At 37.1% G+C, this 12,241-nt stretch overlaps 1 protein-coding gene across 4 annotated transcripts in view; it reads right to left on the bottom strand.

Annotated features, from left to right (window-relative positions):
* Positions 1-11,317, bottom strand: part of XPOT (exportin for tRNA) — a 32,684-nt gene extending 21,367 nt beyond the window's left edge. The window contains exons 1-6 of one of the 4 annotated variants that reach the window (XM_011373631.2): positions 10,928-11,317; positions 7,658-7,791; positions 4,325-4,407; positions 2,338-2,394; positions 1,595-1,664; positions 643-861 (exon numbers count right to left, since the gene is read on the bottom strand). In XM_011373631.2, the coding sequence (XP_011371933.1) occupies positions 643-861; positions 1,595-1,664; positions 2,338-2,394; positions 4,325-4,407; positions 7,658-7,717 (489 nt within the window). In that variant the 5' untranslated portion in view covers positions 7,718-7,791; positions 10,928-11,317. Of the gene's footprint in view, positions 1-642; positions 862-1,594; positions 1,665-2,337; positions 2,395-4,324; positions 4,408-6,281; positions 6,384-7,657; positions 7,792-10,922 lie in introns of those variants that run through there. The other 3 variants (XM_011373637.2, XM_011373624.2, XM_023520536.1) reach the window with 3 other exon arrangements.
* Positions 11,318-12,241: the final 924 nt, after the last annotated feature.

The following is a 12,241-nucleotide window of genomic DNA, read 5'->3' as shown; positions in this document are numbered from 1 at the left end:
AAACTATAAATAAGCATTACGTAGAATTCTTAAGCACTGTGATAAAAGTTATTTCTCAATATTATGCAAACAGAATACTTAAAGAGAATGGCAATAACTTAAATGGGTAATACCCTTTATAAGTATGTATAAGTATGTTTGATATACAATGACCTTAAAATAACTTGGATTAACCTATTCCTACTATATTCTTTAAGAATAAGGAGAAGTTTATATTGGGTAATTAAGAAATAAAGACTAAGGTGAAGGGCTATGTCACTGAGAATACAGAAGAACCCAGCACTGACTCATAAGTAATACTTCTTTCTCACTCTGTGATTATATAGTAGCAGTAAATAGACCACATATCCCTACAAATTCACAGGAGAAAATCGATTTGTATATTTCACCAGAAAGTGCTCGCTTAGTTAAAAAAAAAAAAAAATCTAAAGTAATACTCTAATTTCAACTTACACCTACCTGGAAAATAAAAACAAACCCAAGTTTAAGTTCTTTTGTAAAATAGAATTCAAAATGCTAAATAAATCTGCGATTATTAAGAAAGTTTATCTCAAAAATAAGACTTATGCTCCTTTCATTTTGTGCCCATTATCTCCTACAAAATCTACAATGGAAACTAAAAATTAATGGGAAGTTACTTGCCTCTGATGTATGTACCACATCACGATCCACCAACTCTGAATCAATAGCCATGAGGATTCGGAGGTATAGATCTACTCCCCTTGGATTTAGGTCCACTACTGAGAGAATGTCAAAAAAAAACTTAGGCCATTTAGTGAGATATTCTGTAACAAAAAGCAAGGCGAAGACTTGGGCTGCTTTATTTCGTATAAAAGTCTTCTCTGGTTGGGGAGTCAGCATCTGACAAACAGAGAAACAGTCCATAAAATTAAATGTAAATTGAAAAGATTCTAACACAGTTTTCCTATTTAATAATAAATAATAATTTATTATTAAATATTTCAACATGGTCTAGATAAGCTATGCAACAAATGTGCTTGAAAATTACCAAACATTTAAGCAACTGAGCAGTGGGGAACAATCAATGAACAAAGGTGCTAATGGTTACTTCTCAGTCTCACACTTTTAGAGAAGTTTTATGTGCAGTTCCTATAATTTTTCTAAGAAGAAAAAAATTTGTTTTCTTCTAGCTGCTTGCTCTTTATAGGAAAATAAAATTTCTAGCTGCACAACTGCTTTATACATACATTAAGATTAGCTAAAATTAATAAAAAAAGAAATTCTACTGGCCCCTTTGAAAAGGGCTCTTTGTTGAAGAGGCTGTCCAAGAGGGCTCACCTTTAAGAGTGGGCATAAAAGCTGCTTTTCTCAAGCAGTTAAAAAAAACTATATTTTAAAACAAAAGTTTCCACGTGTCATGGAAAGCATGACAGTTTCATTACCTAATATAATTTAAAATTATTGCTAAGTTTTCTTCTACCTATGATCTTCAAAACCAGCACTTTCTTAAAAAGTTGCAAGATTACACAGAGGATAAATGATCAACATTTTTGAGGCAAAGTTTCAAACTCCTGCAAAAATAAAAATTTAAATATCCGGTAATTTGAGGTACTGAATGAAATCATTATTTTACCTGAGCTTGAAGCCAAGATACGAGCGTCTCCCTAATCAGTTGTTGTTGAACAGTAGTTAGTTCTGAATATCTGTTCAAAATAGAGAAGAAAATTAATAACGGCTATACTTGGTGTCTGCAGTTTAAGCTCCTCTTATATATTTGAAAAATAAAAATTGGATAGCATTCAATTGTCTAAAACTACCTCAAATAAAATGATAATGCCTCTCATCACTGCTTTAGGGAAAAGATAGGGGTGGGAATAGAGGTGGGGTATCAATATTGATATGTTTAATTTATGGTTCAGTTCATGTTGAAAAAATGGCAGCTGCACAATTTTTCAAACAGAAATATGTCCATGTTCTGAGGTCTGTGGCTTACAGAATAAGTAAATAGGCAAACTTCTGAGTCTTCTGAGCAGTGATTTATTGTTTTTGCTTAATTAAGGCAGGGCTCTAAATACAAGAGTCCATACTGCCACTAACAGAGCTGTCATGGAGGCTTGGTGTTGCCAGGTCTGATGTTTCCCGAGAAGCCAGAAATCTATTTTTTTCCTGTGAAATGGTTGGATTTTTACATGTAACCAACAAACTCAGTATTTTTAAAACACTTTGGGATAAATCAAAACACATCTATAAACTAGATGTGACATACATTGTTAATTTACAACCTGTATTATGGTTTCCTCAAAGAAAGAAAAACTAATTTTAAAAGAATGGCCTCTTTTCACGAATCTCAGAGTCAAACAGTGAGAAAAGACTTACTTATATTTAATTTGATGTTCTAATACTTGAAAGCAGAAAAACTTTATGTGATCATCACTGGGGGAACAAAAGAAAATTAGATGAACAGAATATGAATTGGAGAAAACAAATCAAAGGTAAAATATTAGTGAGTAACAGTTAAAAAGTTTCTCAAACTAGACTGTTGGCTTGCTTTCTACTTATTGATCTCATTTATTATACTCGTATCCATTTGTTTAAAAAGCTAAGAAAAATTTAAATATACAATAATCAATATTTCCACTAAATTATGTCAAGCAGAACCAAAAAATTTAAGATGCACCTTAAGTATGCTGCCTTGCTGCTTTGCAAATAGAAGACATTTCCCCTAAATTCTAGATGTTAGGATTCCTGGAACAACTCCTACATTTTACAATAGAAAGGCTAGATGTTAAAATGACAAATGGTAAAAGAGCCAGAGACTGAGTTAAATCAGAGATGGTCATCAAAGTCATACTTAAAATTCAACCCTAGACAATTCTATTGCAGCCAATCTAAAACAAGCAGAGTCACCTGAACTGGCAGTCTAGCCTCAAAATTCATACAGAAAACCAAGTTAAAAATATACTGCCCTTATAAAATGGGAGCCAAACCCAGTATCCGGCAATTATCCACTTTGGACTGTTTCTCTAGGGGTGATACAGAGTTGCAGTGAGCTAGCTACAAACTCTGACAAAGTCTCTTTAGTGCACAATAATCTATTCATCTAAGATAATTGGTTTGAGCCAGGTTTTGTCAAGGAACAAATTTTAAATATATAACACTAAATGGTCAATAAAAGACTAGAGATGTTATCTTCATTTAGACAACATAAATTAACCAAACAAAACATTTTCACACATAAGATAAAACTTAATCTTGCAAAAGTTTTTTTAAGTTAGGTTTAATTAGCATCTCTTCTAAGACCTTAGGGTTTCTATCCTTATTACAGATGACATTGAAGCCTTAAGTACTTATACAAGACTTTGGTCTTCCTCTCAAAAACAAAACAAACAAACAAACAAAAACACCAAAAAAAAAAAAAACAACTAGAAGAAGCCTTTAAATAAAAGCCAGCCCTCATTTATGCTAAGACATATGGATGTTCTCGAAACCAACTTCTTCACTAAACTGGAGCACTTGGTTTCAGCTGTAAAAACAGTGACTGATAACCATGGCATGCCAAGAACTCCACTAGGAGCCATCACTAACTCTCAGGAACTTCTACTTCCACCAGTGAGTTGTTTGCTTACAGCTCGTCAGTTGTATCTCCAGGCTTCACTATGCCAAGTGTACCTTTTTTGTGATTAAGTAACTTAATTTTATTATAAACTAATGAAATGAGTATGATGAGAGTTCTTATTTTTGTAAAAATTATGTTGAAGGCTTTAGAAAGACTTCATAGAAAGTCACATTGCAGGGCTTGGGGGGAAACTTGTACATGTGTGATGTAGGCTAGATAACCAGAAGACTTGAAGAGGAAAGTATAGGAACTTGCATTCATTGTACCTCAATCCACTAGAGGCCCGAATAGATATGGATTTGATCAACATAACAATGACAAAGTGAATGCTAGAAGTATATACACAAAGAAAAGACATTGGTCAAATACCAAGATTGGTATTTGAATGCTTATATATGTTAAATTAAAATTAAACAATTAAGATATATATAATTCATGATTACCTCTTTTATCAAGTTTTTAAGAAAACTATCACTAGTATCATAAGACAAGGAAATTTTTACTGTACTATATTCCAGTTGAGATCTGCTGTGAGGTACGCAGCATAAGGCAGAGGATAGTTTTACCATCTTAAAAAGGCCAAATTATTATTTTACTATTTTTCTCATTTCTACACTGGTTTTTCAAAACACAGTTGTAAAATGTTTTTATAAAAATATTCTCCAAATACAGGTAAATTCAACAGTCCTGTCAAGCTCATAGAAATTTAAATTCTTCTAAGAGTCACGTGAATTTCATTTTAATTACCTGTATGTCCTCTGGGCTAGAGCTTCTGCACATGCCTGCCAGGCATTTGGGGAGATCTTTAATTGCTCAAAATAGGCCAGGGCCTGTAAGATTGCAAAGCAGGAAACCCATTACGAATGGCCAATTTCAATGCCCTGCCAACACTATGGAAGTCGCAAACCAGTAACAGATCAGTGAACCTAAAGGAAAATAGCTAAAACACTTAATTCAGGCTTCTGAATATGTGTAATTTAGAAATCATTCCTAGAAAAAAGGGTAAGTAAAAATCAAGTTCCATCAGTTAGATACTCAAACCTGTTTCCTTACAGCTAAGGAGACATCACAAAAATGCCCTTCAGATCTCACTGGAATTATTAGGAGGATCGAGAGAGAAAATATACAAGTACTTGTCAAACACAATTATAAAATAGTATATAAAGGGTATTTTCCCTATGTAATAGCAATATGCTATTAAAGAGGTGATTATAAAAGACAAAATATATTCTGTATGCCATTTGGTCTAGTATTACAATTCAATTATATTAGATAAGTTGCCTAAAATGTGAGATTAAAATCGGAGAACAACTGCATGGCATGAATTTTGAGAAAGTATCAAATAACTGAAAAAGTCAAAGCTACAGGAAACGTGTTTCCTTGAATTCAGGGCCTTGTTATAAGAGCAGGTGTACTTTAGAATGAATGCAGCATTAAATCCACATGCTCTCTGCCAGACTGTTGGGAAATAGGAAGTGAGTTCTGCTACTCTTTTCATTCTGCATTTTGCAACTGGCATCAACGACAGATGCAGGTTTCACATACAATAATGGACAAACAGTAATCTCAACAACTTGTGGAAATACCTCAAATAGCCAAGAAAATTACACATAAATTAGAAATACTGCTAGATGATTTTAAAGCAATTAATTACATACTAATATAAACCTTAGTCAACATTTTTGAAAATGTGGTTTGTGCCCCATTAATGATTAAATCAATTTTATTGGTCTTGAATAGCAATTAAGAAAAATGAAACATAATAGAAAATATCAGAATGCACTGCACTTAGCAAGAATAACTATTACTTTGTGTAACTTGTAGTTACATGTATATGTATATACTTATTTGTATTTATTTATACATTTATGTATATAATATACTGGTCATGATGTAAAATTATTTTTTCCTTTGCATTAGAGGTTAAAAATAAAAGCACAAAAGCCTCCATATTTAGGTGATAGTTTCCTATACTATGTAATTGTATAAACGAGGGAATGGTTTTCATTCATGGTCTCAATAGCTGCTCCCACTGACGGAGAACAAGATAAATGAAGGTGAGTAGACGGAGATCACCAAGTGTTATCTAGAGTATAAATAACAGCTATCTTTAGAAAATAAGAATACAGGAATCCAAGCAGCTGCAAAAGAATCTAGTTCAGTTATTGTTTAACAGTATTCTATAAAGCCTAGGGTTCCTTTAGCAATACCTAAGGAGCCTGGGCAGATGATATGGTGCAGGTCGATCATGTCATGTTGTATCACTGCCTAATAATTCACTTATCAAAAAAAGGAGGGTGGGGAATTCAGCTGCTAGAATTGTCATTGACATACCATTTTCTTTAAATAATAGCAAGTTTTAAGCCAAAGACAGACATTCCATTTAACAAAAAGAAAAAAAAGTGATGTAATAGCTTAAAAGTTTTCAGTTAACTAGTCTTTGCACTCTAAATCCATGTATTACTATACTAGCATTAAAAAAATTTTTTTTTCTGGCAATGATGAACAAGTCAAAGCTTTTATCACCTTGTTCTTCTATCTCATACCTTCTAATAGTCTAGTTTCTGAGTGGCAAGTCAGTTCAGCTACTTTTACTGCCCATGTAGAAAACAACTGAGAATCGGGGTGGTATCCATTTATCTTACCACCAAGCTGATTTAAGTTCCCACTACTGAACTCCAACATCAAGACTATCAGTACTCACTTTTCCTTAAGATTCCTTCTTTTCCATCCTAATTGTTATTCAGGTTGGCTTTAATGGGATATCAAATCAAGCCTGGATCAGGATGTTTATACATGCCTGTGACTGATAGAACCAATTTTTATTGAAAAGAAGAATAGCTTCTGTATTAAAAACACTAAAAATTTATTGGTTTTACTTTTCTGAAAAAGAAAATCATGACACATTAAAAAAATATGTCAGATAGTGGAAATAAAAGATTTCTTAAAAAGGACATAAAAAATAACACAGAAGACCATCTAATAACTAAACAAATTGTCAAAGGGTTTTAGTTATAATAGCCAAGCAATACTAAGCCAGACTAAAGCTGAAGATTTAGGATGCTTCAACTATGTAACTAAGGGTTTGAAGGTTGGTAACTTAAACTCCTATGAAAATAAATTTTTGTCTACACACAGAAGACATGGATTTTTAATGTCTTTTGATGTCAAACCAGTTTGATAGGTATCTTATAATTAGCTAGACATTTAATTCTTAATTCTTGTTATTTCCCTCTTTCTGTAGGGCTGGTTACTTATTTAACATCAGAGGTATGCACGTGGTACTATGTTACAAAGTACTTGAGTTTTTTTACTACTTAAAAAAATTCCTGCTCAAAAACACAACAAAAAGTGCTATAATTTTAGTCCAACTGTTAACCTCATTTACTCATTTATAAAAAATATCCTTTGCCATTAGAAGTAAAAAGAAAATGCCTCTCCCTTCACATATCCTATACTTCAAACTGCACACAAAGTCTTTAAACTTAATTATAGGCTAGTTCTTTAGAGTCTTCTTTTATCATCCAGCTATAGTCATGATTATAGGTATAGGCTACATTATATTTAATTATTTATATTTACCCAAATATCCCATCACCTCATATTGGATTCCTTGTCATGAGATCATTTTAAGTAACTTAAGACATGGCATATCATAACTGCTTATATACATGTCTGTCTGGACCAAATAATAAGGATGTTAAATATCACTAATGCAATGGTTAAACAACTTGTGAAGACCAACTCACGCAATGGGAAAATAAAATATACATGTCTGCTACTGTGAAAAGTCCCTTGAACAATCCTTTGTATTACAACTTTTAATTATCAATGATTGATGTGACATAAAGACCTACCTTGAATCACATGAATTTAACTTCTGTTGAGCCAACTAAACAGAAAATAAATCATACCCTTAATTCTATGTTCAGAATATATTCAAATACCTTATCTTTAATTAACTTTATTCATTTCTACCCAAATTAAACTTTTATCATTAGATGTGTTTTTCATTCAAGTCCCCTAATGCAAATCTGCAGTAACGTGTTTTAAAAAAATTATTAAGCCAACTTAACTTACCCTTTGTCTGAAGTCTGAATCAGCATTTGGATTTAGCCCTAAAAGAGCCTGTTCATCCATCCCTGCTGCTATACGTGGAGTTTTCTGATTGCAACAGACGTGCCCTCTGATCCCGCAGAAGAATCCACAAACATCTGCGCACACACAAAAAATGGAAAGAAGACCTGATAAACAAAAGATGCTCATCCAGAATATCATAACAAATGGATAACATTATGTAAAGAAGTTTAAATGTTATAAGAACTTCTTTTGGAACTATCCATATTACAATTAAAGGAGTCTAAGTCTCAGAAGAATGGGCCTGCTAAATACTCCAGGAACGTGTAATTTCTAAAAATCTCAAGTATGCCATTAAGGTTCTCAAATTTTCTCATTCTTCAAGATCATTAATAAAGTATAGAAAATAATTATTTCCTACTTTAAATGGAAGCATTTAATTTATGCAATGTTTTTTCATACTATCTCCAGTACATATTTAAATGGCACTTGTATAACTATTTTTAAAAAATGACAAATCCAGATTCTGTTAATTCTAATTTGCCTTTCATTTCTCTATTATCACAAACCTTTCTTTAAAAACAGAATGGCTGGCTAAACAGTGACCTCAGAGTTCAAGATCCTTATTGGAGTATCTACAAGTACTTCAAAAGAAGTCAAATGAAAGAGGAATGAATGAGTGAAAACCAATAATTTAGCTTTTGAACAATGGGCTAGCTCTGCCTTTTACAGATTGTTACTCTTGCCAGCTTATTCTAGAAATGTATTTCAAGAAATGTTTTATAATAGTAGCTATACAAAGTGACAAATAATACTCTTATTTAAGTACTTTTTTTGTCTCTAGAAAGTAATGCACTTTTTTACAATATTGTCTTAATGTTCTCAAATAAGAACATAAGCCTCAAGAAACAACTTGATTGTATACATGAAAATGTATATTTATTTGAGGAAATGAGAAACTAACTCTAAATAAAGTGAAAACCACATTTATTCTCTCAAGGTAGGGAGAGAGAATAAAGGTAGGTAGGGAGACCAGGCCTTACTACTCCCGCTAAAAGGCTGTGGGGTTTTTGTTTGTTTAATTATCATAATCAAAGAGAGATCAGAGCCTAAAGAGGCCAGGAGACTAAGTAGATCGGGGGTGGGAGATACAGCCTTTTCAGAATGGTGAGACCAGGATAAGACCCAGGGTTAAAGGACCCCAACTACCACGTGCTTTTCTGTCTTCCCCCTGGGCCTGCTTGAATCAAATGATAAATCAGGGTATGTGCGGAGAACCTTGGAGAACAAAGCTCGGCCCTTTCTTACTGTTACTATCATACTTGCAGACTACAGCATAGCAGTGTAGCTCCCCACTGTCCTCAGGATTAAGATCCTAACACTGTGAATGACCCGTCACCATTCTGTACCCCAACTCAGCAAGGCCAAAGGTATCCTGCCTTTCATCTACTTACACTGCTCTTTTCTTGTTCCTTGGTTAACCCTTGCCTGCCCTTCAGAATTCAGCTTAGAGGTCACCTCTTTCAAGGATTCTTTGACCCCTGTTATCCAACTCTCCCAAACTGGATTAGATGCCCCTCCTAAAGGCTGAAAGTCACTGCCCGCTTACTAGTTTTCTCTCATTAACTAACTTTAAAGGGCAAGGGCTAACTGTCTTGAATACTCATTTCTACATCCCTAGGATACAACAGAACATAGGTGTTCGATTTGGAAAGATCTGGATTTGTAGTCCAATTCTGTCATTTTCAAACTGGGGCCAAGTGAACAATTATGAAATCTGAGAGACAGCCCCTTCCATGAAATGGGAAAAAGAGTATCTGCTCATAAAGTTGTAAAGACTTCAATGAGATGAAATATATAAAGTATGCTTGGCACATAGTGGGCCCTCGAAAGGTTATTCATAATTCAGAGCTAGGGACATGAGGGATGGGAACTATGGGCATTCCAGATTTATCGTGTACTAGTAAACTGATATATTGAACAGATGAGAAAACAACAAAAGCAATGATTCTCCTCCATTCACCCCACCAGCCAAAAATGACCAGAAAATGTGATGACAATTACTCTATAAAATGCACGCATACAGAGAAAAGACAAATTGAATTTCTAGAAACCCCAGCTTGAGAAGTCCTATAAAAGATTCCTTGAATTTGGCATGGCTTTAGGGAAAACTGCTCAAGCTTGGTCAAGCCATTTTGATTCCATAAGGGAAACAGCAAGTGGTTCTAAGATAAAACATGGCAAATAAAACTACCTAAGGAAACAAACTTGTTACAGTTGTCAGTACAGAAAGAATCCTTCACAGAGAAGGCACTTAGATGATAATCACTATGCAATGGAACATGGTAAATTACCTATGTGTGCACGAACACCTGAAGTTACAACCTGTGCGAGGTGACAATTTTCCCAGTAAAAGGTTGTGCATGAACACATGATGTTCTAACAAGACATAGCCCTGCAGGTTTAAACATTTGTTAAAACGCGACTATGCATTTAGCAAATGTTCTGGGGAGAAGGCAACATATTTAAAATTCTAAGCCCTAATTTTTCCTGGATAGCCATTAAATCAGGAAAAAAACAATTTAGAAAAATCCATCCGCACCTACTGAAGGCGGTTCAAGATCAGGACTGAATCTTAGCCTTTTAACATCACGCTGACAAGTCGCTTTAATAAAACGTAACTTCCTCCAGTAAAAACTAATTAGTACTTTCAAAAAGTACTTTTTTTTTTTTTTCTGGTTACAGGAGACATCACTCTTGCAGAATTGTGAGAAAGGGACGCGAAGAAATGGCGAGTCTCTGCTGGCAAATTACTACACAGAAATAACGCTTTTCGCTTTTTTGTCCTGGGGCGGAGGGGCGAGTCAAGTTTAAGCCCTCTGCAGATGAAACTGGTGAGACACGCAATAACTATCACAAATGGGCTTGGCCACTTTATTAAACTGGGGGCCACAAGCGATCCCGACCCTCCTCGGCCAGCCACGTCCCTTTCCTTCCCCCGGATCCCTCCCCTAAAGGAAGCCTCGTGGCAACTCCGGTGATGAAACACTCAGCAACGGGCAGCCACGCACTGGGGACATGCTCCACGGCGGCCACAGCGAGTACCCACCCCCACCCACTCCACCAAACCTCCCGGCACACTACCACCGAGGGCCCCCAGCCCGCACCCCTCCTCAGCTCCCCGGGCCGGTCCTCCCAGCCAACTTCCACGCAGCCATGTGCGGACCGAGCTGGGTCCGAGCCCCGCCGCCCCCAATCCCCGAGTCACCTTCCCTATCACTCCATCCCGCCTCCCTGCCTGCACTCCCGGGGGTCGGTCAGCGGAGCGGAGCGGGGCTGCAAGCAGTGATCGAGGAGAGCGGCCCTCGTTCTTGTCGCCGTCGTACTCCGCCACAGCCGCAGCGCTAACGCCGGAGACCGAGCTGGCCGGGGCCAAGCGTCTCTAGCCGCTCCGCGTCCCCTGGCTCCTTCTCTTGCGTGGCGCCGGGCCGGCAAGCTAGGAAAAGGAGGCGGGCAGGATCCGCGCCCCAGGAAGGGAAAGAGCGCGAGGGCCCGGCTAACGCCGCCGCCGTCGCCGCTGAGTCAGCGCGAAGCGCGTTCCCAGCGTCTGTGCCGCGCGGGCCGGCGCCAGCAGCCTCATGGAGGTCGCGGACAGCAGCCCGCGGGCCGTGTCGGAAGCCTACAACTCCCAGCATGCAACGTGCAGGCGGCGCTTCCGGACGGCGGGGCGCACACGCACTCCCGGGCGCTCTCCGGGAGGCGTGGTCGGCCGGGCCTGTGGTGCATGCTGGGATGGAGCGTCCTACCTGAATCGCTCCCGGGGCGTTGAATACCTTGTGCCTTCTGCGCGGATCCGAGGCGCTGGTCGGGTTTGCGCAGCATTTTCCATAAAGGCTTGGTTAGATGGTTGGTAGATTAGGTTACCCAGATCTGGATGACGTAGTCAAAACCACGTGCGACTCAGTTGTTTAATTGCTCTTCTGTGGTCCCATCAAAAGGAGAGCATTCTTAGGAAATCCTATTCGTAGGTTTCTTCTATGCTATGGTTACTTCGTCTCTTCATTCACCGATTTATTAATTTATGAATTCATCGAGGCAGTATAGGCTCAAGCTGCTTGGGTTTGAATCCCAGCCCCCCTGTTCACTAGTTGACCTCAGTTTCGGGCATGTTACATAATCTGTACTTCAGTTTACTCTAATATAAAATGGGGGTGATTAAAGTACTGAGCTCAAAAGGTTGTTGTGAGGATTGAGTTAATACAGGTGTTTGGGACACAATAAACGCTTGATACTTAGGTTTCGCTTGATTATTCAATACGGGCTGCATACAGATTAGGTTGCAGTCACTGGGACTACATAGAAAAGAACAAAACTTGGGGGAATGAGAAGAGAAGTAGAATAAAATTAATATAGCAATTTAACAGCTACATTTATTTAGTGACCCACCAAGTACAAGACACTGCACCAGCCATTTCATATATAAAGTATCCTGAATCACTTTTGCGTCGAAGTTTGTAATTTACTTGTTCAGAATGTCAGGCTAGGATTCTTGTCCCTATTTATTTCAGTGTATATCCCCAGCATCTA

Source organism: Pteropus vampyrus, unplaced genomic scaffold, assembly GCF_000151845.1.
Source record: "Pteropus vampyrus isolate Shadow unplaced genomic scaffold, Pvam_2.0 Scaffold9, whole genome shotgun sequence".
Classification (NCBI taxonomy): Eukaryota; Metazoa; Chordata; class Mammalia; order Chiroptera; family Pteropodidae; genus Pteropus; species Pteropus vampyrus.
Note: the sequence above shows the minus strand (reverse complement) of the source record. Positions and strands in the feature narration are given on the sequence as shown.